Below are 27,248 nucleotides of genomic sequence, written 5' to 3' on the forward strand. Positions count from 1 at the left end.
ATTATCGTCGACATAAGTTGCCTGAGAGGAGACAGTTTCAGATGAATTCTGCGGGGACGTCAAAGGCGGTTCTAGAGTCTCTTTAGCTCCAGAGGATTGCCCGTCATGTGGGATAGGCTCTGAGGCTAGCGGCCCCGGGGTGTCGCAATCTTCTGATAAATGTACCGGAGCGCGAGCCCGCGAAGGGGTAGAGATCGAGCGAGTGGTCTTGGTGTGACCTCTTGGAACCGCCTTTTCTAAGCTGGCTATAAAAGCAGCTAAAGTCGGAATCGGACCCAGATTCCAGCGAGGTTTAGAGATTGTCGTCTCAGGAAGGGGGGTGCGCGAAGAGTCTGGGGTAAACTCCCGATGATTGTGAGAGCGAGCCTGTGGCTTTGTCTCGCTTGGGTGCTGCTCCTTGCGTTGCGGGTAGCGTACCCAAAAAATGAGCCTAGACTGGCAGAAGCGGCAAGGAGAAGCCGCCGGACAAGTTCTGCGGACATATCGGGGTGAGTGGCAAAAGTAGCATCCATCAGGATTTGTTTTGCCATCGAGGCGAACGATTAAAGGAAATGTCGAGTTGCGGGCAGTGCACTCGAGAGAATTAGGGACAGGTTTATCTAGATCCGCTAATTTGAAATTCACCAAATACCCTCCAGTTTTGATTTTGACGGTAACGTTTTGAAAAAAAACCGGTTCGATTTCGAGGATCTCACCGTAAGGCTCGAACAAAGGCTTCAAAAAATCGCGAAGCCGGGAAGCGTCCTCGAATGGAGGAACGTGGGAAACCCGCAAAACCTGATAGTTTTTCAACTCTTCAGCTGTAGGAAGGTAGCAAGCTGTGAGGGAGGACAATCTAGGGAGAACTTTTAAAGGAGTCGCAATGATGGTGCTGAGCTCAGTTTCCGAGTCAAGTGCGATCTCGAAGGCAAAATGGCGGCCTCCAGCCGAGAGAGAGTACATACCAGGAGAGCCACCGAACTCGCGCTGGAAAGCGGCTTCAAGGACGGATTGGCTGATAGGAGCTGGAACGTTCTCATACACCATCGTGTTCGGGTGTCGAGCGTTAAGACGTAGATCAAACTGCCCGCGAGCATTTTGACTGCCCGCCTCGTCATGACGATGGTTCCCTCCCTCTGGCGGGGAAGTAGCTACCTGAGCATATGTGGGCCTGTTTTGAAGAGAGCTCGCAGCCACAGTTTGGTTGTTTAGGCCCCGGAGGGCCCACTTCTTCATGGAAATCCATCCCTGGACTATGATCTCCTTCCTTCGCACAGCGTGCTGAATAGTTGACAAAACTTGCCTATTTCAAGATCGGTTTTCTTGACTAATTTCATGCCGCACTTGCATCGACTTTAGACAAGATTCATAAAGCTGCTGTTTCCACAATATGGGGGCGTTGAACAACGAGACTGAGTGCGGGAATCATGGCTCTACCTACTAACTAACCGCGGCGGCTTTAGTCTGCAGGATTTATTTGCCAAGCTCAGCGGTGCGGGTTCAGTGTGGATTTACAAGTTATGCAGTCCTTTAGAATATTTTTGGGTACGTGACCTGCTCTCGCCCAGTCTTCATCGCATGTCTGGGCCAAGGCATCATATCTGCAACAGCGTCAGCCCTGGGGGACTCCTGGACCCGCAGCGCTAGTGTTCTGATGTGTGTCTGGTTTGGAAATGGCAATCGGCAGTCGCGACACTCATCATGGTCCGTGCTACAATTTGCACCATACAGTTGATCCATATGTAGCACATCCTGTACACCTGCCACCAGGCTGTTCTACTTCCCTTTAAAGGCATGACCTTTCACATCATTTGAGGCGTATTTATCAGTTTATTACATGTCGAGAGCCTGCACCCGACGGCCTAGACGCGACAGGGAACAAAGTTGCGGCCTCTCGCTGCGGAGGCAGGTGATTTAGATCGTTCCCTCGAGTACATGATCGAGTACACAATTGGAGTTGTTGTTAATCAACAACAACACAGAGGGATATACTTTGAGGAGCATAAGCAGAATATATAACAGCTCGCGCCGGACATTGCAAAATCTTTTTTTTTTGGGTCATTATTGGTTTTCCATGTGTGTCTGGCGTGTAGTTGATCTCGTGTTGGACTTTGCAAAGTGCTAACGAGAGCACTGTGTATAAATAAACAGACGTTTACTTGACCAGGTATTTTTCTTGCAAGTCGTGATCATTAAGCTTAGTAATTTGATTAAATCAAAACGTTTAATTAGCAAACACGACGAACCTTCACTACAGTATCAGTACCAAGTTCAATACACATATTTTTACTTCATCTGAACACCAAGGATAAAGATGTCCTTTCAATCACGCAACACCAGAGGTGAATATCGATGCTAAGTGGTCGGCGGACATGACACGGTACCCTATAACATCTTTGTTCAACGTTTAACGGAGGGAAAGAAGGGGAAAAGGAATAAAAAAACGTAATGTTTTTTTTTCATGTCTAGGGATATGCCTGGGGCATTTTTATTAATAAAGTCTGTAGCTGCAGGACGCTCTCCTTGGATATGGAACTGCTTTAAGGCCAAGGTAATCCCAGCTTCGGCCCTCGGCCTGTAGATCGGAATCTTCACCAACTTTACCAAATACACTATTCACAGTTAAATAGATAGAACTGTAATTATCTTTAACCATGACTTTGAATACTATTGACGTAGACAAAGTAATATAAAGTCTTAGTTGGAGAATGATATCTAGATCGAGTTGCCCCTGACTTGCCAAAGTGACCCCTGAGTAACCGCACCGGTTGCTGCCACGGTTATGCCGACCCGGCAGTTGTGTAAAACCCTAATAAAACGCAGTCACACGGCAAGCGCGTTAGGGCTAAGGCGTGCGGTGCGGCGACAACCGCGAATCGTCCTGCCGAATTGTCGAAAAAATTGGGTCTTGCGTATTTCAGATTCAAAAACCAAACCGACGACAACACAACCGGTCAATCAGCAAACAAGTAAGTGATCATGGGTTAAATAAATTAAGTGGGCGAGTTTAGGAGTGAGTAGTGAACTAACGGGGTTATTAGTGGGTGCCTACAAATATCTCGAGGAGGTAAATATTCCAAATTTATACAAACTCATGCCGCCAGTGCTAGTTTTGGCATTCCGGTTATTTGTTCAGTTTTGCTCACAAGTTTTATTCTTTTATTATTTATATAGCTGCAACGCAAGAAGCAGTCTGATGTTCTCCGCTTTCTTCTTCGTGTTCGTTGCTGGGAATACCGTCAATTGAACGTTATCCACCGTGCGAGCCGCCCATCCCGTCCCGACAAGGCCCGTCGTCTCGGTTACAAGGCCAAGCAGGGATTCGTCATCTACAGAGTCCGTGTTAGAAGAGGTGGCCGCAAGAAACCTGCTGCCAAGGGTGCCACCTATGGTAAGCCCACCAACATGGGTATTAACCAGCTCAAGTACCAGAGATCCCTCCGCACGACCGCTGAGGAAAGAGTCGGACGCAAGGCTCCCAATCTTCGCGTTTTGAACTCGTACTGGGTTAACCAGGACTCTACTTACAAATACTACGAAGTCGTACGTAATCATTTACGAAGGATTTATGAATGGCCGTTCTGGTTTAATACTAACTTGGTGGTTTAGATTCTTGTTGATCCCCAGCACAACGCCATCAGAAACAGCGCCAAGTACAACTGGATCGCCAACCCTGTTCACAAGCACCGCGAATCTCGTGGCCTTACCTCCGCTGGAAAGGCTTCCAGAGGTATCAAGAAGGGACACGGTTATCACAAGACCGCTTCTGGCAGAAGACACACCTGGAAGAAGCACAACACCCTCAGCCTTTGGAGATACCGTTAGACTGGTGCTTCAAAAGCTTGATGGGTGGTTTTTTCATAAACATGTGGTTCGATTCATGGTCAAAAGTATGGTGGTATAAAAAAAATGTGTGCAGTATTAATGGTGCGTTAAAATGTATATGTATGCTAAGGTATTTTAATGAAATCTTACCACGATTCGAATTTTAAATTGTAAAATGTAAAAACAAGTAATACAAAACAACCGTCAATATATTTATATATGCCTTGTATTAGTTTAACTCAATGCTATGGTACAATGAACCGGTATTATTCAATTCAATCCTCTTGCATCTCTTCGTCCTCATCTTCATCATCTCTTGCCAGTCGTTCAGCTTCTTCGAGAAGATCCTTGGGCACGAATTGATGAAGCCCATTTGTCTCCGACGTGCTGACCCATGATATTTCAAGTTCAAAGTCCTTGTCCTTGGAATCTTCATGAGCGGTATAAATGATCTTAGCAGCTGCCTTGACCGCATCACGGGCACTAATATTCGGCAAATCAAGCTTTTCTAGTTCTGATTTGGCAGCTTGCCTGCCCTTGCCGGTCGCAGCTCCATAGTATCCCTGTAAAAGTTAGCAAATAAAAAGACAAATGAAAAAAAAAAAATTGAACATTACCCAGTAGGCTCCGGATGGCTCGATCGTGTACAGCTTTGGACCGGATTCATCGACGCCGCCGACGATGGCTGACACGCCAAACGGTCGAACGGAACTGTACAATGTATATGCTTGCACGTAGCCTGCCAGTCGATCGGCAATTGAACTCACGCTAATAGGTACCTTGTAGGAGCGGCGATAAGTGTTTGACTCTGACCGGCCACGGTTAACGAAATGGCGGCCATCGGGAGTCAATCCAGAATACGCCTAAAAAAAAATTAAAACACATGTCACAGTGTATATTGATTTGAAATTAAAAAAAAAAAACTTACCACACCAATGTGCTTGTCGATAGTTTGAATCTTCTTGTTGGCGCCTGGGACCAGAAGCTTTGATGACACGAGCTTCTCGGCAGCGAAAACAACACCGTCCTTGCATCTAATGCCAATAGACGTTCCATCGGCCTCAACAGCCTTACTGGCATATTCAACTTGAAAGTTTCGGCCGTCTGCATTAAAGGCACAATGTCAGCATATCAATCGAGCGCTTTTGGATAAGAAAAACCTCAACCCACCAGGACTAAATACTGAGTTTGAAAGATCGTAACCAGTTCCAATCGAAGTCTAAACCAGACGTGTTAATGAAAAAAAACAAAAAGAGAGCAGCAAGCCGTGCTCGGCGGAACAAGTACCATTATGAATAGCTTATGGAGATTCAATAAGGGTGTTGGGATGACAAGAGGAGCATCACGATTCACGTTTCTCTTCGAGATTCACAATGGAAGCCGTGCGAGCCAGGACGAGTACAAGCCACATGCTCCAGCCACAGACACAGTTTTTTACTGTCCGTCCACTTTTACAATTTTTTACTGAGTACGTGCTATATGGATATATAATATAATAATAATGCATTAATTTCTAACAGAATGTCCGACGAATCATTGCACCGAGCCTCATCCGGGTCCACGAAGGGTACTCCTTAGGCGTCCGTAATCAGACGCACAGAAAGCCCGCTGCACCCAAGATTCATTGTTTGTTCTCCATTCAACCATGACAAATTCACATATTTCATGGATATTCTCCAGAAACGGGTACATCTCGTAGGAATGCTTTTAACAGCACAACCAAAATTAGTTGTGCCGATTGAATGTTGGTTTTTGCGTTAAGGAAAAAAAAAAAAAGATGGTAGCGTGAGCGCAGGTAAAGAATTTATACCAACGCCATGTCACAGTCATTGGCTCACTTATGCCATGACACACGCACCGCGCGCGACTTCGTACTAGCCCTGGCCCTAAGCCCTGGACCCTAGACCCTAAACGCTAAACGCTAAACGTCATCGTGGAAAAGCAAAATTCGACCGCAAAAACTTAACCCTCAAAGAAGGGAAAAAAAAAAAATTTATATTGCACGTTATCGACAGAGCAAGAAAGGAAAGAAGAAACGGATCTATTGCAATTATTCTTTTTAAATCATCAACAAAGTTAATTTCTGCCCATTATGAAGACTGCAATTCTTTCTGTCTATGACAAGACTGGCTTGCTTGACCTTGCAAAAGGTCTGGTCAAGCATGACATCCGGCTACTTGCCTCCGGAGGCACCGCAAAGCTCGTGCGTGAAGCTGGTTTCCCCGTGGAGTAAGTTCACCGAGCCCAAAATCAACAACTCCTCTTGCCAATATATTTTATTTTTTTGGTCTTCATGCAAGGTTTCCTTGCGGGATGTAAATTGGGATGTGGTCACGCAGTATCTAACTTTTTATTATTTCTTTCGTGTAGGGATGTGAGCGCCATTACTCACGCTCCGGAGATGCTTTCAGGCAGAGTCAAGACTCTTCACCCTGCCGTTCATGCTGGTAATTGTGCTCCCTTTAGCTGACAATTGCTCGTTTCTGACTGGTGCTTGTTTTAGGTATTTTGGCTCGTGACATTGAATCCGACGAGCACGATCTTGCCGAGCAAGGCATCGAAAAGGTCGACTACGTTGTGTGCAACCTCTACCCTTTCAAGGAGACAATTGCCAAGGTCAACGTCACCATTGATGAAGCCGTTGAGGAGATTGACATTGGTGGCGTCACGCTTCTTCGTGCTGCTGCGAAGAACCACGCCAGAGTCACCATCCTTTCTGATCCGTCTGACTACCCGTCGTTCCTTGAGCAACTCGACAGCGGCGAAATCACGCCCCAAGCCAGAAACTCGTATGCGTTGAAGGTGAGCACTATACATATTGTCATGTTGTTGAAATTACTTTTTTATTAAACATGTTGATAAGGCTTTCGAACACACTGCTGAATACGATGCCGCCATTGCAGATTTTTTCCGCAAGAAGTATGCCGAATCAAAGTCACAGTTAACCCTGAGATATGGTGCCAACCCTCACCAGAAGCCTGCGCAGGCTTACGTCAAGAATGGCGAATTGCCCTTCAAGGTTCTTGCCGGTTCGCCTGGTTACATCAATCTTCTTGACGCTCTCAACTCATGGCCTCTTGTCAAGGAACTTTCTGTTTCTCTTAATCTTCCTGCTGCTGCCTCATTCAAGCATGTTTCACCAGCTGGCGCTGCAGTGGCGGTTCCTTTGTCCGACGTTGAAAAGAAGATTTACTTCGTTGACGACATTGCTGACGAGGATTTGACTCCGCTTGCCATTGCATACGCTCGCGCTCGTGGTGCCGACAGAATGAGCTCGTTCGGTGACTGGATCGCTTTGTCCGACACGGTCGACGTGACCACGGCCAAGATTATTTCCCGTGAAGTCTCCGACGGCGTGGTTGCTCCGAGCTATACACCGGAAGCTCTCGAGATCCTTAAAAAGAAGAAAGGTGGCAAGTACACGATTCTTGAGATCGACCCAGCTTACACTCCTGAACCTGTCGAGACCCGACAGGTATACGGCATTTCGTTGGCACAGAAGCGAAACGACGCGTTCATCAACTCCGCGTCTTTTAAGGACATTGTGTCCAAAAACAAGAACTTGCCTGACAGCGCAATCACTGACCTCATCGTCGCCACCATCGCGATTAAGTACACGCAATCCAACTCTGTCGCGTACGCCAAGAACGGTATGCTCATCGGTCTCGGAGCCGGCCAGCAATCCCGAATTCATTGCACTCGTCTTGCCGGTGACAAGGCTGACAACTGGTGGCTGAGACAACACCCGCGCGTGCTGGCTTTCAAATGGCAGAAGGGTACCAAGCGTCCGGACAAGTCCAACGCGATCGACCTTTACGTTTCCAACAACATTCCGACCGAGGAACCAGAAAAGAGCGAGTACGAATCCAAGTTCGTGAACGTGCCCGAGCCACTTTCAACTGAAGAACGGAAAGAATGGTTGTCCAAGCTTGATGGCGTGGCACTTTCGTCCGATGCTTTTTTCCCATTCCCGGATAACGTCTACAGGGCTGCCAAGAGTGGCGTCAAGTATATTGCTGCCCCAAGTGGTTCCGTTCAGGATGACGCCGTGTTCACGGCTGCTGATTCAAAGGACATTGTCTATGTTGAGAATCACGTTCGTCTTTTCCACCATTAAAACATTTCATTTCTTCATATCTTTCTATATATTTAAGAAAAAGGTTTTTTTTTTTAAACAACGCTTTTCGCCGGTCATGGGAGGGTTCAAATAATTAACTCAAGGGGTTTTGTTTTTGTCTGTTTGTTTGTTTTCAATTAACAATCGTAATGTTACAAGAATATGAACTAAAAAAAAAAGCGGAAATAATTCAACGTGATTTTTTTTTGATAAGAAAACTAATCTACCACGGAATTCGTAAGCGCTTGAAACAAGTGAGACAGCCTTGCCTATGAGCATGACATGAATCAACCTATCGTCAATTGTTTTTACAACATGTTCTGTTTTTTGATTTCTCGGTACGATCAAACTAAGACATTGGTTGATCCATTGATGTATTGTAAATAATACTAATTTGTAAAAAGAAAAAAAAATATACATTCCAGAAACAATAATGATTAAGAGAGAGCCTTAACGACGGGTTTCTCGTTTGCGACGTATGACAGTTCCAGGTTGTTCGGTAATGTTTTCCTGCCTGGCTGATGAGTCCGAAAAAACATGATCATGATAACGCACGCCTGGCTCGCTGACTATTCGACGACCAGATGCCGAACCTGATCGTGTTTGAGTAACATACCATGCATCATTATCATACCGACTCGCGTTGACGGCCAATGACGTCGCTCGTGGCGACGCATGGCGCACATGCTCGCCTTCCGAAACGTGTCGTGATGGCCTAGCATTATTACTAAACTCTGGTTCGGCAAGCGATCGTGCCGGTTGGTGACGAGACTTGGTAACATGTAATGTCGTTGTCCGTGCTGGTAACGCTGGCGGCGGTAGTGGTGGTGGTGTTTCAAGAACCACGTACTTGTTGCCATGTTCATCGCGAAGCACCGTGTCTGCTTGTCTCAAAGATGGCCCCGCGTTTTGCTCTCTCGTAACATATATCGTTCCTGTTTCTCTATCATTACCACCGTTACTCGATTTCCTCCGCTTCCAGAACCATCTATGCCTCCGTCCCGTAATACCTTCCAACCGTCTAGACGCAGACACCCCTTCTCCTCCCACGGCATCTGCTTGCGTTCCTTGGTCTAGACGGCTTCGCCAGAAAAAGCATTCTCGATCGGCCGATCCAAGAACGCCGCATGACCAATAATGGCTACCGTGGCGGCACCTAGTAACCATAATATGGTGGATATCGGAGAAGCTATAAATCCAAGCGGAACAGCTGGAGTGACAATTCAGTTAGAAACAAAAATTGAAAATTATTAGCAAGTTTGTCAACTTACCGATGACGGTAAGCGCAACGTAAAGTTGAGACGTTGTCAGTCGAGTGAACCCAAGATTGAGATCATTTCCTTTCAACATGCTGATTCCATACAAACTACCAGCGACCAAAATCTTAACCAGCATTAGCAGCATTTAAATAACATGTCTCGACGTTGAACATACAAGGACAAACAGCAACAACAAATTACGCAGTAACGAATATACTGACAATATGGCAAAAACAATCAAATAATTGGCAGAGAAGTAAGTCAAGTTGTACGTGACCCGTCCTTGGACTTCGTTAATGTTTTTGGGCTTGGACACGCGCTTGAAATCGAAAAATTCGTGAACCGGACGAATATCGCCCACTCGATTCCTGAGCAATGTCGAATCGGTCTGTTATTAAATGTTTAGTTCTCATTATGTCAAATAAAGCATCAAAAATCATTCCATTAAATACGTACTTTGAACCGTTCAACAAATTGTTGGACCTGAATTCTCAAAATTAGCTCTTTGAATCGCTAAACATATCAAACCCCGATCTCTGCATTTACCTGAATATTTGTAAATCGAATACTCATATTATTAATTTTCCCCTTCAATACAATGTATATATTTATACGTCACGCAGAGTCAATATCTTGAGCAGATTTGTTGCAAATACAAATTTATTAGACAAGGGGGGTCCAAGAAGTTGACCAAAACCGGGCAAACCGATTTCCTACAGCTGCCGGGTTAGGTGAACCTTGTTACGTATATTCAATGACAATAATATTGGATCGTCCGTTGTCCAGTATCGATAATGCTTATGTTACAAGTAAATATTTGCCCGTTGTGTTCACATTTGGTATAGGTTTTATTTTTCTCATGCCGAGTTACTAGATTTAAAGCAAAAATAATCGTCATATAAAATAAGTTTAGTGATAAACAATCGAGTTATATGGCCAATGCAAGATTGTAAAAACGTATCAATCGCATGAACTAATAGTTTTCTGCGTCGAGCTTTATTAAAATAATGCAAATATTGTTTTCCTTTCCAAATGCTGAATCGACAAAATAAATCGTAAAGATATATTAAAAGTAAAATCTCAAAATTCACAAAACCATTATCAAAACCATTATACTTTTTTTCCTTTGAATATCGGACCTATTAAACCATCACTAAGTTGTCTCAAAACTTGGGCTTGAGCACAACATATTTCATGAGCAAGTCTCTTTCTGCAAGAGCTTATCAACGCGCCCGCCACAAATCGTACTTCAGAATCTAACATGCTTGTCATTAATATCTTATTCAGACTCAGATTCAGACTCGGACGATGATGAGCTTTCGCCTGATGATGAGCTCTCGTTGGATGATGAGCTATCTGATGATGAACTGTCTGATGATGAACTGTCTGATGATGAACTATCTGATGAACTATCTGATGAACTATCTGATGATGAGCTTTCACTTGACGATAAATCTAATTTGCTTGGAGATGATGAGCTTTTGCTTGGAGATGAATCTGAATCACTATCTGAGAGTGAATCCGAGGACGAGTCCGAACCATCGCTGGAAGACGAATCCGAAGATGAGTCTGAATCACTATCTGATGATGATGAACTTTCGCTCGAAGACGAATCGGAATCGCTGTCCGATGAAGAACTTTCGCTTGAAGATGAATCTGAATTGCTGTCTGATGATGATGGTGAATTTGAACCATCCACAGGTGTGGCGGGGACTAATTCAGTATCAGAATCTTCATCGTCTGATATAGCTGTTTCACTTCCATCGTCACTGTCGTCATATCCCAGTTCACTCAGTAAGTATTTTGCACGCCTTTTTTTTTCCGGCGATGCCTTTATCGTCGTTGTCGTTGTCTCGGTCTCTTCATTTTCTTCATCTTTTTCATTTTCATTTTTTTTATGTTTCGCATCAATTTTGTCGGTTTGGTTTTCATTCAAAACATTTTTCAACTCATTAATAACTCGATCCCTGGCACCTCCCAATATGCCTTTAATGTATGTTGCCAAATGATTTTCAATCTCGATTGGTAAATAATTTTCATTAAACAAATTTCTTAAAATCCAATTTTGTTTTTGCTTTGAAAATTTCCATGCATGCCTGGCGGTTGCATACGTGCTTAAATATTCATGAAATTCTGAACATGACCGATCAGGTTGTGATGTATTACTATTATTATTATTATTATTATTAATATTACCAATCTTGACTTTTTTCGCCGGTCGTTCCGCCGGATCCTTCTTGGTCCTTGCCTCTCTCTTTTTTGTCTTTTTAAAATCTGCCATGATTTTCGTTTATTCTGTCGTTGCGTTTCAATTTTTTTTTTTTCTTTGAGGGGCGGCTGATACCTTTGCATATTTTAAATTCCTTGTTGGCTCATCGCATTATTGGGATCATCGTTTAGTCATCTATTACATTTAAAACATTATTTTTTTATTTGGCTATGTGTATTCCCTTCCCTGTATTCAAACTCTTCCCAGTAAATTTTTTTTATTTATTTTATGCGTATGCTATAGCCAAATAAGCAATTTTAATCAGAAGTCCGGGCTTAGACAAAGTACTCGCTCAATCAGTATATGGACTGAGTTAAGTTCAGTGTTTCCTATACTTGCAAGTTATTTATTTTGGATTGGTAAACGTCTATTTATAACAGATTTCGCAACCTCATAATGCGTGATTTCATTTTTTATCATGCATGTTGTTTATGTAGCCCTCCCCCTGGCTCAAACCATGCGCCTAAACTTATTTTGCTTTGCGATGAGCACAATGGCTGGAAAGAATCACGCATTATGAGGTTGCGAAATCTGTTATAAATAGACGTTTACCAATCCAATTGCGGAATGGGCATTAATATAGTAGTTTCATATTATGCCCAGTAACCTGTGGAGATCTCCCGGTAATAGACTCTATGCAAGAGCAACGATATCTCTACCGAAATAGAATTTTATGCTTCGGAGCCCCTCACTCTGTATATAATGATCACATAGTTGGACAAAAAGATGACTTATCATTTCTTGTTGTTTTTCATCTTTTGATAGCTTTGAGAGGGCTCTTTGGTGTGTGTCACACATCTTGTAGATTTGATCAAGCTAACTCGACTTTTGTAAAAAGATTTAGCATGACCAGCACCCAACTTCCATCGAAATGAGTAGTTTTCTTAAAAATAAAAAAAAAATATTGATTAATAATTGGTTGGTCTGTTGAGAGGGGCTCCGAAGATTTCTAACAACAGCTGTTCAGGCTGACAGCAGCCAAAAAAAAAAGCTCTTCAATCAGTGGCTAATAAAATTCTCAAAACGGGGTTTGAACTTAATTGATTTAAAACATATGGTTGTTGTTCAGATAGAAAAGAATTATAGTGTTCGTACTGAAGAAACATTTACTACTAATATCTTAACTTCTGACGATATATCGGCACTAGCAGACATTGAGCCTGATTTCGTATATTGAAACATGGTTGATGTAGACATACCTACCAACAAAGATTTCAGTGAGATGGCAGGCGAACAATCAGGTCGTTTTAAATGGTACTGTTTACAATGAAAATAGATCATCTGAGCTATCTGAGGATGATAACGAAGGAGTTGCTGCATGGATTTGACGCTCCTACAACAACCCACAACAACCCAGTCCTTGACCGAACAAATTTAAATCTTTCAATTAACCAGAAATGTTATGTAATTAGTAGGTGTGATCAATAAAAACATTGTACATCAACCTATGAGTTCTTGTCTATGGAATCAAATAATGCCCTGCCATCCGTACAACCGTCAACACGGCCATCAACGTGACCGTCGACTCATTCGACGAGATTAACAAGTCGATCAACAATAAGAAAAATACATCGCCAATGAAGCTAATTAAAAGTAAAAAATTAGTTGTCTGTTAGTCGTTCAGTGATCTATTTATATTGGAGATGAAATTGACTTATTCGCGTGTTACCATGTCATTACTACCTTGTGTAATAATACGTGTCGAATGTAGAATATCTTCAGCGTATCTTTCTATGAATAGATTTTCCGGTCATTGAATTCTGAAGAAATGTTTGGTGTAAGTATTCGTTTGCTCTGCACAGTAGTGATGTGACATTAAGGCCGTTCCGTATCTTAACAACAAGCAACCGATGTTACGGTTACTCTTAATAAATAAATACTAATAATGATTTGATCATAAAGAGCAGAAATGGATAACTGTTCAATAAGATAAAGAGAGTATATTCTTTATGTTGATCCTGTTATGATAAATAAATGGCCATTTTCACCCTAAAAAAAGTGAACTTGACTAGAGAAATTGCCAACGACCTGTTATTTGCTGCTCACAATCACGCGGACAAGAGAAAGGCGTGCACCTCTCCATGCTCGCAGGCGTGCCTAGCAAGTAGTACTCCTCGAGCTGGTAGTTGAGTAGGTGATGTTGTTAGATTGTATGAAAACATTGTAAAAGCTTGTGTGGTACGGTGTCAACCACCCCACAAAAACATTCTAATGGGCGACCAGCAAGGTCGCATTTTTGACAGTGGACACCGAAGTAGCCATGCCACCTCGCGTGCTCAGTTGCATATCCATAGATTTCCCTGTTCACCGTAGAGTTAACCGTGACCCACAACCGCCAGTATTTTGTCACCTATACTCTCAAAAACGGTGGACGTTGGCATGGATGCAAATTTCATTGTCATCAATTTTCTACAACGCCACGGCATTGAAACCAAGCCGTCAAGGCCTTCTATTAAAGTCGTTGCTTTCGATAACCATCTTATTGACGCACCTTCCAGTATTGAACAGGTGGTACATCTACCCGTTACCATCCATTGTGCCTACGGCAAATCCCTTAGCTTTCGCTGCCGCTTTATTGTCACTCAGCTTTGACAATACGATGCATTACTGGCCGCAAACCTTGTGTGTGGATTATCGCCAACTCAATCAAAACACTACAGCTATCCCCGCATCGACGACCTCCTTATTCGCTTGGGATAGGGTTATTGTATTAAGGGGTTATTGTATTAAAGGAACTTTCCTTTTGAATGCCGGTTCCGGTATACTCACATTTTATCAAATTAAAATTTATACTTAAATCACAAATTTTTTATGCCTAGGAAACGATACGTACATAATCGCAGCTTTTATGTTCGAAATCGACGAGTTCCTGGCACTAACGGTGTCATCCATGAACTCGAGCTGTCAAATGACAATATCATAGAAACCGTTGTGCATGCGAGGCCGCTGCCTATGAAAGATGTATTATACGAGTACCAACAAGAAGCCGTTTTCATTTAAGAAACGGAAAACTGTGGATGATAGTAATCATGACGATGACCATATCGGGATTCCAGATCAAGACAAAGAAAACCAACCGGCTGCCGCTAAGGGACAACAAAGTCTTCTTCCAGAATACGAGAAGAAAATTGATGAGTCTTTAGTTTGTGTTGGAACTGATATTTCAGACGTGGTAAGTCATTTTTGAAGCCCTCACCTGGGCTGATTGTTGTGATTATTTTATGCTAAAATTATGTCCAATTAGGAAGTAGTTGCTTAGTCAGGGGAAAATGTTGATAACCAAAACGCTGAAGCTGAGGTGGAGAATGAGAATCAGAATGAATAGATGAGTTTGCATGGTTTACTGTAATGGATGTAATGGAAAATCGATGAGCCGGAGGGAAAGAAAGTTAATCGAAAATATACACTGTCGAGCAGATGATAGAAATGAGGATTTTAAGCACTCTTGAGTTTAAGAAAACTTGTTCACGTAGGTATATATGGGCAAAAAAAAAATAGATATATGAAAGAACTTTTGCAGCTTGGATATACTTTCCCTCCACATATAATCGACCAACTTTTAGTATCAAGATGAGTTTTTTTTTGATGCGGGTACAGAATGCGAGAGCGACAATTTCTTTATCGGCACTTGGCAACGTTCTTCGAAGTGCGATCGAAAATGCTTATTTTACTGAGATTCCGGTTGTTCTACTGAGGAAATGAACATGACTTAGCCCTGCTCATGGGTTCGCGAGTAGAGAAATAATGCGGTTTGAGCTGTGGATGGTTAATTATACCATACTTTGCACGTTATCTTTTACAACAAAGCAGCTAAAAGCAAGATTTTTTTTTACTTTGTTTATTGATTATATTTCAGAATAAAAAAAATATTCCATTGCGATGTAACAGTACCAATCCTAATAAAACGCCTCCCTGTAATTGCAAAGCAAAAGAAGAAGAAAAAAATGGGTGGAGGACGAAAAGGCAAAAACAAAACAAAAAATGGCCGATGCTTACTTGACACAAACAGGATCTTGCCCGGAAGCAATGTTGCATTGATGCATGAGCCTGTGTCCGTCGGGACCGAACTGACCAGTAACCGAATGCCAAACTCCACGATTAAAAAAAATGACAAGGTCTCCTTCTTGCCAATCATGAGCATAGACATGTTTTGGTGAAATGTTGGGTCTCATTAAACGGTGAATGGTCTTTCGTGCTTGTTCAAGCTCTTGCACGCCATCTGGAGTCTCCAATTTCCAGATGCAGCATCCGTGAACCTGAAGGTGTTGCTTGCCAGTTACCGGATTGGTCCATACCAATGGTAGCTTCTTAACTTTTGACAATTCCCATTCAGGAAGTTCCTGTAAGCTAAGTTCCTTGCCCTCTGAAACAATGGTAAGACCGTCAGACGTGGCGCCGGTCGGAGATATAAAGATGTATGGGTGAGGCGCATATATGACCGTGGTATTAAGTGCAAATTCCTTGTCTTCATCGGAAAGAAGTTCAAACCCGTTGGCACCGGAAGCGAACGCGGTTGCGGCTTGCGCGGTTTCGAGAACCTCGCCGCTGTCTTCGTACAGGATCTTTTGCCGTTCAGATTTGGGGCAGTCAATTCCAAGCAATGTGGTTACTACGGGAGGAGCAAGGCCATATAAAGCAGAGTCAATATGCCATCTATAATAGCGAGTATTACCGTCGGCGATTTGGCTGTCCGTGAGCGGAGTGTGATGGAAGCTCATGTGAGTGGGATGACGGAGTTCCAAGTTTTCGATGCCGAGATGACCATCTTGACGACCTTGACCGAGAATCTGGACCTGTGGCTGAGAAGGACAAGAATGCCCATCCCGTCGAAGAACAGACTTTTCATGGCGGAACTCCTTGGAGTGGCCATACGCGCCTTCGCATGTTGGATCAAACCGTTTTGTCAAAATGTATTGAGATTCTGGAGCAATGTCCTTCTGATTTGGAATTACAACGACAAGATTTTCATGAACAGCGTCATAAAGTTTTTTGAAATCGTCATCTGATAGATATGCCGGATCAGGCTGTTCCACCGGCAAGGTGACGACGGCTCCAAATGGTGCATTCTGGAGCGGGGTGACCTTAAGACCAGCCGATGCAGTAGTAGTGGTAGAGGTGGCTGTAGACATGATAAATTACTGTTGTTTTGCAAACAGGCCAAGAAAAACGAAATCAATAGGATCAATGGTGGATCAAGGCAGTATTTATTATTGCATGGGATGATTAAAGGCGATAAGGACGTGCGGCTTGGATGACTCGCGTCGTTATCGCTCGCACTAGGCCGAAACGCTTTATTTACTGTCAAGTTAACTAAATAATTAACAGCTTCGGCCGTTCGCTCTTCTCCGACGACCCCTGGTTGCCCAGGAAGGCCGGCTGTCAACAAACCACCTTTTCTTCTTTTTGTTTTCCGAACTTCCGAACACTGTTGGGACGCATTTATTTTTACCCAACGAAGCATTACTTGTCACGGATCCTCGGATAGAACTGATCCATGGAGGCTTCGCACAGGGCCGAAATCAGCTTGGCCATGCCGCAGACAAAAGTTCGCTACATGACGTGTGGCACGTTAAGTTGGATGTTTGGTCATGTTTTCAACGTTATTGTTTCCGTGATGGCCATCATCGTGTTCGCGACAGGGCCAGATGCAACGACCGCGAACTTGACCGACGGCGCAGACGATGCGTCGTCTGGCATTGGAAGCAAGGCAGGAGCGTTTATACTGCTGGCCTGTAGCTGTGCTCTGTGTAAAATTCACTGTGATTTTTTTTTGTTGAAGAGTACAATATCTAATATTGCCTACTTTTTTTTTTTCTTTTTATTTTATTTAGCGTGTCTATATTTGAATCCGACTACTGAATACCGAAACCTGTGTATTATCGACCTTACGCTTTGCGTTTTGCAAATCACATTGTATCTATACCTCATTCTAGAGTTTTTTTTTTTTTTTTTTTTTAAAGCTAACAAGCGTTCACAGTTTTGCGACAACTTCACGGTTGAGATTTTATAAAGACTGCACGCCTTTGGAACCAGTGCAATGTCATCATGTTCAGTTATCACTGATACTCATGTCTGCCGTCGCAGGGTTTTGGGCTTGCCATTTCCTGCGCAACGTTCGTTTATTCATTATTTGTCAACGAATCGACAACAAATTTCATGACAGCAATGGGAATAATACCACGCGCCAACTTGAACATGATTCCAACGTTTCTCAACAAGTTGTTGTGCCTTCCACGCAACCTTGGCGGACTCCGATTTCTGAATTTATTCATTCATGCTTGGATCGTTTACGAAAACGTGCCGCATCGGCGTCGGCTGATGATCAAACCAATACAGAGTCCGCGTCACCGCAGACTCCAAACACAAATCTGTCTCACCAGTATCGAAGACGGCATGATACTGTATCTGTTCCTGCTGATATATCAGTTGTTCAAACCCAAGAACTTCAAGAAACATCCGAGGTTGGTAACATCTTGGCAACATCTGATTCATCAAGTGAAGATATCCTGCCTGCATACCCTTCTGCGACTTATCAGTCAAACTGGAAAACTTTATCAAATTCAGTATGACCACATGCCACCGTGAAGGTTTTATTTTTTATTTTTTTTTCAAGTGATTCATAATAAAATTCATATTCTTTGCAACGTGACATTATTATAACAAACAAACTCCAAAAATCCAAAAATGAAACAAATAAATCAAATACCATCATATCAGCATATAATCCATGCCCTGGATTTTGTATAATTTGCAGCAAATTATTGATAAAACGTAATCTCCCCTTCTAAGCAATCAACACCAACGACAACACTAAACAAACAGCAAACAAACTCATGTCAAATCTAAATCTGAAAACGACATATTCCAATCGTAGTAAAATACTCCGCATGTGCTCGCCGAAGTTGCGTAAGCGAAATAATTCCTTCACCAGCTGAACAGTCAAGATCTTCTTGTCCATCACAAATGTAGCAGTCCTCCGGAGTTGGAGCAAGCGGGCCCTTTGAAACATAAATCTCTCCGCTATGATGTCTCCACGCAGGTCCGAAAGGTACTCTTACTACCGGATCGTTTCTATGAGTAACCCGAAGTAATTTTTCAGGCCAATCGAAAAACCGATCATCAACCCATGAGGCAAACTCAGAATTCCCAACCCTTGGCTGCCCATAGGTGACGACTTTTGGATGATATCCTTTCAAAACAGCGTCAACACCAAACAAGATCGCAATAGCTCCGCCTAATGAGTGGCCCGTGATGACAACCTCGTAATCTGGATAGGATGCCGTCAAATTGGCCAAAACAGGGTCAACGTATTTCTGAGTCGCATAAAACGAACGCAGAAACCCTCGATGAACACGGCATGACTCGCACTCGGGTACCTCATACAATGACGCATTGGCCACATATGGGTCTTGGTAAGTATCTAAGTCGACCAACCAATCACTGCGAGAATTCGTGCCTCGAAATACTACCAAAATCCGAGGGCTTTCCAAAGAATGGTCAACAGCAATAAATCCGGTGGTTGATTCCTTAAATGCAGTCTCAGTAAACGACGTGACCAATTCAAACCGTGATGAGAAAAAACTGCAGGCACGCGTGCAGTTGAACGGAGACGTGATTCCAGGATACGGGATGCAGTATGCCGTGTTATCAACCAATGCTAATTCTTGCAGTTGTTCAAATAAGTAATAAGATGTGGTACTGTGATATGAAGATTTTCCAAACCCAAGCAGTGAACCAAAGAACCCAGTCACGCCGACTGGTTGGTCCGTCACAGGCGCGTCTGGATACTGTGCGTAGGCTTCGCTACCATCAGAACTATTTAGTTGTTGCAAAAATTCGACAGTCTCTGGGTCAGTATCTGAAGGAATACTGGAAATGCCCACCTGAGCTTCAGTGTCTTCATGATTATAATACTGAGACACGCCGGGCGTGACCTCGTCATCGGGCGTAAGATACCCAAGGGTGAATCCAAGCACGATGGCGATAACAACGGTGGAAGAAATTGCAATAACCTGTTCCTTTCTTGTACTGTTCCGTATTCTAAACCACGCCGAATTTAAACCTAATTTGATCTTATCACGAAGCAGGTAACCTGTCTTGACTAGTGGATTGGCATTGTGATAAGGCTTTGGCGTGGGAGCACCGGGGTTTAAAGGGTCATCCTCATCCTTAGCAACGCCGTCTAAATGAGAAAAATCATAATCATCGGCTTCTTCAATGCTGGCAGTCGAAGTTTGCTTTGAAGGTAACGGAGCTGGGTCAAATAAATACGACCTCATGCTCGAAAGGTGTGGCCTTGAGTCGAAAGGCTCTGTTCAGTCGAGAAATTCGATGCTCTATAACTGCATCCAGATACAAAAAAAACCAGGATACAACGGTTCACAAAAATAAATGCAACAATTTATAAACAGGCAAGTGCTAATAAAGGAGCGTACAAAGGTTGTGGTGAAAGACGCAAGTTCAAAGCCAACGCAAGGGAAGAAATTTGGCTAGTTAATTACATGCAACTCTGCTAACTGATGATGTTATCATCAGCCACGCCTTTTTTTTTTTTACTTTTCGCGGGACTTTAAAAAACTACCAAAAAAAAACGCTGCTTTTGTGCCTGGCCATCTGCGGCGCATTTATTGATTTAATTAAGCTCTGCTTTGTTTAATCAAAATGCACATTACGGACAGACATTTTCCGATGTTGCATACAATATACCAGTCTGATTAATGAAAAGCTGAATGAAGCCTGTATGGGGTTTAGACTGTACGGTTTTTATGTCTTGCTCGCTTACACAACTGTATATCGTGGGCCCGTGGTTTTTGATATCTTCTCCCCTTGCTTCGGCAAGAAATTAAAACCTTATGACAAAGAGCGTACGCCACTATATATATTGCAAACAGAAATATATACGGTTTCCGGGCCATATATCGAGTACATGTCATTGGCTAATAGGCTACCCGACACATATACCGCAGAATCCTTTTATAGTTTCACATAGAGGGCGAGTGCACGAAAGCCAAACAAAATTAATATTGAAATATATTCCTTTGTTTTCTTAGCTATAAATTGAACGCCGTCAATCACAATCCTATTCTTTGGGAGCAAACCTGTCGCCAAAAGTTTCAATGATCGAATTATACGTATGATCCCTGTTAAGCTTGCTGAGTGAAAAGACATCCTCAATATCCAAATTAACAATCTTAAAATTTTCTTCAATTCGCTCCTTATGGACGCTCTTGGGGATGACGGAATTGCCTAGCGCAACTTGCCAGGATACCGCCAACTGATTAGGCGTGACTCCATATTTTTCCGCCGCATTAACAATCACCGGATCTTCAAGCTCAACACCAATTGTTCGGCTGTAGATCGGGTTTAAATTGCCAAACGGAGAATAAGCAGTAACATGAATGTTGCGATCTTTGGCAAGTTTGCGCAATTCAGCCTGAGTTTGGTACGGATGGCACTCAATCTGATGAACCGCTGGCACCACGGTGCTATGCTTCAACAAAATCTTTAATTGCCCGACCGTGAAATTTGCAATCCCAATCTGGCGGACCTTGGTAGTTTTCTTATAAAGATCTTCCAATGCATGCCATGTGTCGATGTATGATGGATGAGTAGGATCTTCTTTGCCGTGACCGTACTTGTCTTTGGGAAACAGTCCGTCGTCATTGCGCAGCGCGACCGGCCAATGAATTAGATAGAGATCAAGATAACCTGTTTGCAATAATTCCAGGCTTTTGTCTAGTGCCTTCTCGACGTCTTCCGGTCGATGAGAATTCGACCAGAGCTTGCTGGTCAGAAAAATTTGTTCTCTAGGAACTCCGGATTCCTTGATTGCCTGTCCAATGGCATCTTCGTTTTCGTCTATATATATTTTGCATTGTCAGTAACCTTTTTTGCCACATTATGTGCTGTTTTTTTTTTATGTATACTCACAGATTGCTGCAGTGTCAATGTGACGATATCCAAGCTTTAATGCTTCTTTCACTGCAGCGACAACGCTTTTCTTATCTGACTGCCACGTTCCCAACCCGACGGCAGGAATCGTGGCACCAGTGTTCAAATTAAAAGTCTTGGTACTGTTTGTCGGTTTATTTCCTGGCATTTTAAAAATCAATCAAGTGAATTTTTTATTTATTACTTTATTAATAAATTCTAAAGTCGTAGCAGAAAACATCAATTCAATATAAATGTCCAGAAATTTTTTCAATACGTCATTGTCATTATAATCTAACCATATGATTCTTTGGGTCAGACGTATTCTTGGACAAAGTTGGCGATGATCAACATTGTGTATCGACGTAATAGTCCATTTAAGCGCCTTTTTTCGAATCAATCTAATTCAAGTGTGTCACTAAAAATTACGAAAATCGTATAACTGATTTGATTAACAAGAAAAACAATCCAAACATGTTAGTTACGTAGCAAGTTATGACGTAAATTAGACGAACGGATTAGCTAAGCTATAATTGAGAAGGAGTGGAACGGAACGTAAGTAACTCAATTGCAAAGCATCTACATATTTAATATATGGTACATATAAGTTGGACTGAAAGATAATTATTCATAATAAGCTTGGATATAATATCGTTTACAGGATATTTTTTTCAATTATTGTTAGTTATTCGATGGCGTAACTATCAAAAGAAGTAAAAAAAACATTCGTCCACAAATAAATGATTTAATATTTTTGTCAACTGAAGTAAAAAAAAAATTAAAAAAATAAATGCGATGTCTGTGGATCGAACACAGGACCTTCAGATTTGCTAAACTAAAGTGGTACTTCAGTCTGACGCTCTCCCAACTGAGCTAACCCCGCAAGTTGATTGATTGAAAACTCTTTCCTTGGTCAGCTAAAGTCAAAGTATTACGTACGTGTTTACGTAAGACGCGTTGTTCTGGCAACGTTTTTTGCTTACGTTTTTCTTCTTTTGTAACGGTGCTGGCGCTCCCTTGACTATATAAAAAGAATGGCGTCTCTGACCTTTCAGATGTACTCTATCATTTTTTCTTCACTCTTTTAAAACACGAACTTTACTATCATTGTCCTTTTCGTTGGCTGACTCCTTAGTGTACCGCGTGCACTATCATTTAATGTGACGGAACAGGGCCGAAAGGTTCTGTCAGCCAATAGGGTAACTAGGGATTAGGGTTATCTTAGGCAGCGTCAATAAAAATTAATCAATCAATCAATTAATGATTAGTATTGGTTATTATTTAAGGACATGTTCCGTCAATCTTCATCTTGGATTCTTTTGTACTTCAGACTTCCTATATTATAAATCTTTGACCATGTCCTGTACAGTCTAGTCACATGTCAGATGATTGTAGACTACAACCCACTCGTTCTCTTACCGTCTTAATTAGTAATCGTTACATAGTAGATAAAAAACATAAAACATCACGTGACCGCTAAAATTAGTACAGTGTACGATCCCTTGTTGCGGTCATGTGACCGCCATTTACGCGTAGAGAACGACGCGTTGGTTAACAAAACACGCGAAATGTGAATGGAAGCAATCTACTACGCCAACACATATCACCAAGCGTATTTCATTTCAGCTTGTACTGTATTCATCTAATAGTCGTTATATTTTGATACAGATCAATGCCGGCACGTACGAGACAGCGTGTAGGTCCACGTGTCGTGGCACAGAAGAAAGATGCAGAGTCAATAAACAATGAAGCGGATATGGATGATGTCACGTCGGTCAGTTCGGATTTGTCGTCCATAGCTGAAGAGAGTTTGGTCGAATTGGAGGACATTGTTAATGGAGATGAGGAAGAGCTCACGCTGGGTGCCATGATTTCATCTGCTCGGGCTATTAACAAAAACAAGGATTTGGATAAAAAAGCTTCATGTTCGTATTAATCGGAATGCTTGGTTGAATTAGACGTGTATTAATGATTTAGCTCGGAAACGGATTAGGAATGCCACATTGGAAGAAGTTGTGGATGAGAGCGACCGAGACCAAGACCAAGACGAAGAAATTGAAGACGATGAAGATGATGAAGATGATGAAGATGATGAAGATGAAATTGTTGTCGAGGACAAGGACGACGAAGACTATGCAGACTCAAGTCAGAAACGCAGTAAAAATAGGCCAAGTTCAACATCAAGTCAAACGCCAGCATCTCAGAAGGGTCGTCGGAAGCGCGCACGAATTGAGTCTTCCAAGAATGTAAGCAATAGAGACACAGATAATGTTATCTTCGGTAAGATCATGTCTTTTTTTGTTTTATGTTTTATTTTTTTTCTTTTTTTTTTTAGTTCACAAAGAAAATGGAGTTTTAACTTTTTTTTTTTTTTTTTTTTTGATTTACAGACGCAGTTAAAGATACTGGCGTTTCACTAGATTCAATTGCGACTGATTGGATTCAACGCTATGAGTCAAATTCGACTACTGCGCTTCAAGAAATTGTCAATTTTATACTTTTGGTAAGTTTTCTTCTTGCCTTCTTTTTTGTTTTCTGCTATAAATATGGTTATTAACTTGACTTACAGAGTTCTGGATGTGATAGTTTGGTTACAGGATATGATATTGAGGATCAAGATTCTGCTGCGAAAACGATCGAACAAATTCAGGTAAACCTTAACGGTACCGTGATCAATGATTTCCCACTCGTATCTAAAAAAGCAGAATTTAAAAAATTTAAACCTAATCTTACAGAATTCGTGCAACAATTAATCGAACGAAGTGCGGAAAGAGGGATTTTATATGATGATGATGAAGCATTACTGGAAAGTCTTCAGGTTTGGATCGCGGCCATGTCGAGTTCGGCATTAAGGTCGTTCCGGTTGACCGCAACAACAATTGCCTTGACTATCATGACCACATTGACTCAGGTGGCGGCCGATATTGCCAAGGCGACCGGTCGTACGACGAAGATGTTGAATACTGCGAAGGAACGAAGTCGTACGGCCAAGGAAAAAATCAAGTCATTAGAATCAACATTGGAAGATTATGCCAACAAAACTGAAAATCTTGAAGCCACGATTCGTGATATTTTTGATACGATATTTATTCATAGATATCGTGATATTGATCATAAGATCAGAACGGAGTGTATTAAAGAACTCGGCAAGTGGATGCTTACTCTTCCGGATTTATTCTTTGAAGGTCAATATTTGCGATACATGGGTTGGATTTTGTCAGATGCTAATGCAAGCACGCGTCATGAAGTTATCCGGTCATTAACCAAGCTTTATAAAGATAATTATTTTGTCGGCGGTCTTCGTCATTTTACGGAACGATTTAGGCCACGATTAATTGAGATGGCGACCAGAGATGTTGATACCGGGGTTCGCATTGCCACGATTGATTTGTTAAGTGCGATTCGTGATTTGGGATTTTTGGAACTGGAAGACGTTAAAACCGTATCAAACCTGATATTTGACAGTAATTCTCGGGTTCGCAAGGCGGTTTCTGGATTTTTCATTTCAAGCGCGTTAGAGATCGCCTCAGATCGTATTGCCAAACTTGGTGATGGATCTATTGTTCAAAATCACATTGCGCGAGCTGATTCTGATAATGATGAAGAACAAAGTTCATTGACCGGCGCTCAAATGGCAAGGCAAAATTGGTTTACACTTAAGAGTATAGTCGAAAACTTGGAATCCTTTGACAAGTCGTCGTCTTCCGTGATTGGCAATCCATTATCAATATCCAGGCTGGAAAGTCTTATTAGTGGCACGACCGAGTCACGGTTTTCGATTGCCGGTCAGGAACTATGGGAAACTTCTTCAGCCTTATTGCCATCGTTTGTTGAAGTTTTTGATTACGCCTTGTTCGACGTGTTATCACTTGATGCTCATGTCCCTGAAGGCGATGATCATAATCATGATATTGGCGACAATAACGAAATTATTAAATCTATTCAAAAAGATTTATCATTAACGACAGAACAGGAGCAAATCTTGCTTGACCTTGGTGTTGGTGCTGTTCAAGCCACGTTACTACTAACCGAAACATCACATCGAGGCAAGAAGACCCGAGCTGCGACAGAGATTGAACAAGACCGAAAGCATGTGGCAACCGAATTGATTCAACTTGTGCCTCGACTTTTAAAAAAATTTTCCGCTGATGCGGATACTGCTGTGGACGTGATCCGGTTGCACAACTTGATTGATCTTGACATGTACCAACGACTTCGACAACAAATCGCACACGAGGAATTATTTGATGGCATTTGCAAGCTTTTCCAATCGTTTGATGATTCAATTCTCGCCCGGGAATTTATCAAGGCCGTATTGCACACGCAATCGTGCGAATACGTTTCTGATTCAGTTGATTCACGGTTGAAAGAATTGCAGGACCAAATCGTGACCCAATTTAGGCAAGTTATTGAGCCATACACTGATCTTGCCTTGGACGAGTTTTCTGAGGAATCCGTTAATGAAGCCACCAAATTACTAGCCAAGCTTGCCGAATTATTTGCCGTCGTGAACGGGGCTAGTGAGACTTTGGAACAAATTCCACGCAAGTCATTGTCATCATCATCCGCATCGCTAATTTCGACCTTGCTCGTAATTCTCGAACGTGCTGATTCGGGGATCAAGTCTGAAGTTAACCTGGTCAAGCACGCGGTCGTGATTGTCAGGCTTTACGTGTTATGGAAGGTCACGCAAGCTATTGAATCAAAAACCGCTGCCAACCTGATGGGCAATAGTGATGCCACGTTTGACCACGGTGTGGTCAGTAACTTGCGACGAATCGTAACTTCGACGGGTGCGAATTTGGACTTGCGACGCACGGCAGCGTCGAGCTTGATTGATTGCCTGGTGGGTGTTAACGTTTTAATTAAAGCCGAAAATATCCCCGTGCCTGAGGTTGAAACCACTGTTGTTGGTCATGATTTGCAAGCAGCATTGCTCGACATCTTTGGCAAGCTTGAAAAATCGTATGCCAACATTGCCGAAATTGGCTTGGAACTATCAGTTGAGCATGATTTAGAAAACGAATCAGATAATGACGATGACGAGGAGGATGAGCAAGATGAAGCGCAAGACGACGTGTCGGAAGAAACGAAAGGTATGTTTATCAATTTCCACCTGCAAATGGGTTCAAAATTTTTAAAATTTTTTAAAAAAAGAAAAAAATACTAATTAGTCACAACACAGAATTCTTAAAAATGGAGAAAGAAATTAAGCTATGTGAAATCACTGGCAAGATCGTGATTGGTATTTTGTCTGGCAGCATCATTAACAATGACAACATTGTGGCCAGCAGGATTACTCGCCATGCCAAAAGGTTAGGTGCCAGTTTCGAACGCATCGTGAGCGAATTGGATCAGCTGCAATCAAGCAAAACAAATCGTTCATCTAATAAACTGGCAAAGACTTCAAACAAAAATTAGAAATGAATGTTTCAAATGGGTTCAAGAGGTAATATAAACATGTGGGGTTCAATTTGAGTTTTTGTTTTTATTTTAATTTTTCTGATAATAGCTTGTTTTAAAATTATTACATTAAATTATACATTTTTTAATAAAATTGGCTTGCGATAATATATATGAATGAAAAAAAAAGGAGAGAAGTAAATAATCTTGTATAAAAAAGAAAGAACCCCGGATTACGCGTATCTGATCTATAAAAGAACATGAAAAAATATCATAATTTCGTTAATGACGCTTCGATACCATTTTGTTTTCTTCAAATTGTCGGCATGTCCGAGGTAAGATATGAGTGAAGAGTAAATGCGGCGACTCCAACAAAAATTATCAAAATGCTGGAATGATATTGTTGATATATCTCGAACTGAAAGAAAAAGAAAAAAATTAAAAAAGTAAAACGTTAACCCAACTG

The 27,248-nt window shown here is 42.1% G+C and overlaps 12 protein-coding genes and 1 non-coding gene across 13 annotated transcripts; 5 read left to right on the forward strand and 8 right to left on the reverse strand.

Annotated features, from left to right (window-relative positions):
• V1514DRAFT_337987 (uncharacterized protein) lies at positions 1–1,215 on the reverse strand (the record flags this gene model as incomplete). The annotated part of the gene is made up of 1 exon (XM_066928772.1): positions 1–1,215. A coding segment is annotated over one exon (1,215 nt), but the record flags the coding sequence as incomplete, so codon positions are not given.
• A 1,687-nt stretch (positions 1,216–2,902) lies between these two features.
• On the forward strand, positions 2,903–3,972 carry V1514DRAFT_337989 (60S ribosomal protein eL15). The gene is made up of 4 exons (XM_066928773.1): positions 2,903–2,948; positions 3,021–3,046; positions 3,154–3,522; positions 3,589–3,972. Coding segments are annotated over exons 1-4 (612 nt in total). The 5' UTR covers positions 2,903–2,947; the 3' UTR covers positions 3,805–3,972.
• Positions 3,973–4,012: 40 nt separating this feature from the next.
• V1514DRAFT_299275 (nucleophile aminohydrolase) lies at positions 4,013–5,175 on the reverse strand. The gene is made up of 5 exons (XM_066925511.1): positions 5,092–5,175; positions 4,975–5,023; positions 4,733–4,908; positions 4,422–4,667; positions 4,013–4,367 (listed from the first exon to the last, which is right to left on the reverse strand). The coding sequence occupies exons 1-5, from the start codon at positions 5,092–5,094 to the stop codon at positions 4,080–4,082; spliced, it is 762 nt and encodes a 253-aa protein (XP_066780942.1). The 5' UTR covers positions 5,095–5,175; the 3' UTR covers positions 4,013–4,079.
• A 610-nt stretch (positions 5,176–5,785) lies between these two features.
• On the forward strand, positions 5,786–8,347 carry V1514DRAFT_354677 (cytidine deaminase-like protein). Its single transcript, XM_066929598.1, has 4 exons — positions 5,786–6,033; positions 6,175–6,251; positions 6,308–6,606; positions 6,668–8,347. Exons 1-4 carry the CDS (start codon positions 5,897–5,899, stop codon positions 7,919–7,921), a joined length of 1,767 nt encoding a protein of 588 aa, XP_066780943.1. The 5' UTR covers positions 5,786–5,896; the 3' UTR covers positions 7,922–8,347.
• Positions 8,348–8,994: 647 nt separating this feature from the next.
• Positions 8,995–9,753, reverse strand: V1514DRAFT_349131 (prenylated rab acceptor PRA1; the record flags this gene model as incomplete). Its single annotated transcript, XM_066929358.1, has 4 exons — positions 8,995–9,131; positions 9,193–9,304; positions 9,356–9,568; positions 9,727–9,753. 4 exons carry the CDS (start codon positions 9,751–9,753, stop codon positions 8,995–8,997), a joined length of 489 nt encoding a protein of 162 aa, XP_066780944.1.
• A 706-nt stretch (positions 9,754–10,459) lies between these two features.
• V1514DRAFT_322486 (uncharacterized protein) lies at positions 10,460–11,461 on the reverse strand (the record flags this gene model as incomplete). Its single annotated transcript, XM_066926114.1, has 1 exon — positions 10,460–11,461. The coding sequence occupies one exon, from the start codon at positions 11,459–11,461 to the stop codon at positions 10,460–10,462; it is 1,002 nt and encodes a 333-aa protein (XP_066780945.1).
• Positions 11,462–14,408: 2,947 nt separating this feature from the next.
• V1514DRAFT_322487 (uncharacterized protein) lies at positions 14,409–15,151 on the forward strand (the record flags this gene model as incomplete). Its single annotated transcript, XM_066926115.1, has 2 exons — positions 14,409–14,621; positions 15,047–15,151. The coding sequence occupies 2 exons, from the start codon at positions 14,409–14,411 to the stop codon at positions 15,149–15,151; spliced, it is 318 nt and encodes a 105-aa protein (XP_066780946.1).
• Positions 15,152–15,183: 32 nt separating this feature from the next.
• V1514DRAFT_338013 (uncharacterized protein) lies at positions 15,184–16,707 on the reverse strand. The gene has a single exon (XM_066928774.1). It carries the CDS (start codon positions 16,576–16,578, stop codon positions 15,442–15,444), a length of 1,137 nt encoding a protein of 378 aa, XP_066780947.1. The 5' UTR covers positions 16,579–16,707; the 3' UTR covers positions 15,184–15,441.
• A 42-nt stretch (positions 16,708–16,749) lies between these two features.
• V1514DRAFT_338015 (uncharacterized protein) lies at positions 16,750–18,091 on the forward strand. The gene is made up of 2 exons (XM_066928775.1): positions 16,750–17,362; positions 17,427–18,091. Exons 1-2 carry the CDS (start codon positions 16,944–16,946, stop codon positions 18,016–18,018), a joined length of 1,011 nt encoding a protein of 336 aa, XP_066780948.1. The 5' UTR covers positions 16,750–16,943; the 3' UTR covers positions 18,019–18,091.
• Positions 18,092–18,128: 37 nt separating this feature from the next.
• Positions 18,129–19,994, reverse strand: V1514DRAFT_202845 (Alpha/Beta hydrolase protein). The gene has a single exon (XM_066924677.1). It carries the CDS (start codon positions 19,726–19,728, stop codon positions 18,292–18,294), a length of 1,437 nt encoding a protein of 478 aa, XP_066780949.1. The 5' UTR covers positions 19,729–19,994; the 3' UTR covers positions 18,129–18,291.
• Positions 19,995–20,528: 534 nt separating this feature from the next.
• V1514DRAFT_286146 (NADP-dependent oxidoreductase domain-containing protein) lies at positions 20,529–21,548 on the reverse strand (the record flags this gene model as incomplete). Its single annotated transcript, XM_066925191.1, has 2 exons — positions 20,529–21,307; positions 21,380–21,548. The coding sequence occupies 2 exons, from the start codon at positions 21,546–21,548 to the stop codon at positions 20,529–20,531; spliced, it is 948 nt and encodes a 315-aa protein (XP_066780950.1).
• A 622-nt stretch (positions 21,549–22,170) lies between these two features.
• V1514DRAFT_t104 lies at positions 22,171–22,262 on the reverse strand. Its single transcript has one exon. It is a non-coding gene; the product is annotated as a tRNA-Phe (tRNA).
• A 691-nt stretch (positions 22,263–22,953) lies between these two features.
• Positions 22,954–26,950, forward strand: V1514DRAFT_299294 (STAG domain-containing protein). Its single transcript, XM_066925512.1, has 5 exons — positions 22,954–23,304; positions 23,357–23,659; positions 23,770–23,882; positions 23,949–26,475; positions 26,565–26,950. Exons 1-5 carry the CDS (start codon positions 23,052–23,054, stop codon positions 26,798–26,800), a joined length of 3,432 nt encoding a protein of 1,143 aa, XP_066780951.1. The 5' UTR covers positions 22,954–23,051; the 3' UTR covers positions 26,801–26,950.
• Positions 26,951–27,248: the final 298 nt, after the last annotated feature.

Source organism: Lipomyces japonicus, assembly GCF_038497905.1.
Source record: "Lipomyces japonicus strain CBS 7319 unplaced genomic scaffold V1514scaffold_68, whole genome shotgun sequence".
Classification (NCBI taxonomy): Eukaryota; Fungi; Ascomycota; class Lipomycetes; order Lipomycetales; family Lipomycetaceae; genus Lipomyces; species Lipomyces japonicus.

Coding starts and splice junctions, on each gene's coding strand:
- V1514DRAFT_337989 (XM_066928773.1), top strand. Junction 3,047..3,153: donor CCTACAAATATCTCGAGGAG/GTAAATATTCCA, acceptor TTATTTATATAG/CTGCAACGCAAGAAGCAGTC. Junction 3,523..3,588: donor CTTACAAATACTACGAAGTC/GTACGTAATCAT, acceptor TTGGTGGTTTAG/ATTCTTGTTGATCCCCAGCA.
- V1514DRAFT_299275 (XM_066925511.1), bottom strand. Junction 4,668..4,732: donor TCGACAAGCACATTGGTGTG/GTAAGTTTTTTT, acceptor ATTTTTTTTTAG/GCGTATTCTGGATTGACTCC. Junction 4,368..4,421: donor AGCCATCCGGAGCCTACTGG/GTAATGTTCAAT, acceptor TAACTTTTACAG/GGATACTATGGAGCTGCGAC.
- V1514DRAFT_354677 (XM_066929598.1), top strand. CDS start 5,897: ATGAAGACTGCAATTCTTTCTGTCTATGACAAGACTGGCTTGCTTGAC. Junction 6,034..6,174: donor GAAGCTGGTTTCCCCGTGGA/GTAAGTTCACCG, acceptor TCTTTCGTGTAG/GGATGTGAGCGCCATTACTC. Junction 6,252..6,307: donor TCACCCTGCCGTTCATGCTG/GTAATTGTGCTC, acceptor TGCTTGTTTTAG/GTATTTTGGCTCGTGACATT.
- V1514DRAFT_338013 (XM_066928774.1), bottom strand. CDS start 16,578: ATGTCTACAGCCACCTCTACCACTACTACTGCATCGGCTGGTCTTAAG.
- V1514DRAFT_338015 (XM_066928775.1), top strand. CDS start 16,944: ATGGAGGCTTCGCACAGGGCCGAAATCAGCTTGGCCATGCCGCAGACA. Junction 17,363..17,426: donor TGCGTTTTGCAAATCACATT/GTATCTATACCT, acceptor AAGCGTTCACAG/TTTTGCGACAACTTCACGGT.
- V1514DRAFT_202845 (XM_066924677.1), bottom strand. CDS start 19,728: ATGAGGTCGTATTTATTTGACCCAGCTCCGTTACCTTCAAAGCAAACT.
- V1514DRAFT_299294 (XM_066925512.1), top strand. CDS start 23,052: ATGCCGGCACGTACGAGACAGCGTGTAGGTCCACGTGTCGTGGCACAG. Junction 23,305..23,356: donor TTTGGATAAAAAAGCTTCAT/GTTCGTATTAAT, acceptor TTAATGATTTAG/CTCGGAAACGGATTAGGAAT. Junction 26,476..26,564: donor CGTGTCGGAAGAAACGAAAG/GTATGTTTATCA, acceptor GTCACAACACAG/AATTCTTAAAAATGGAGAAA.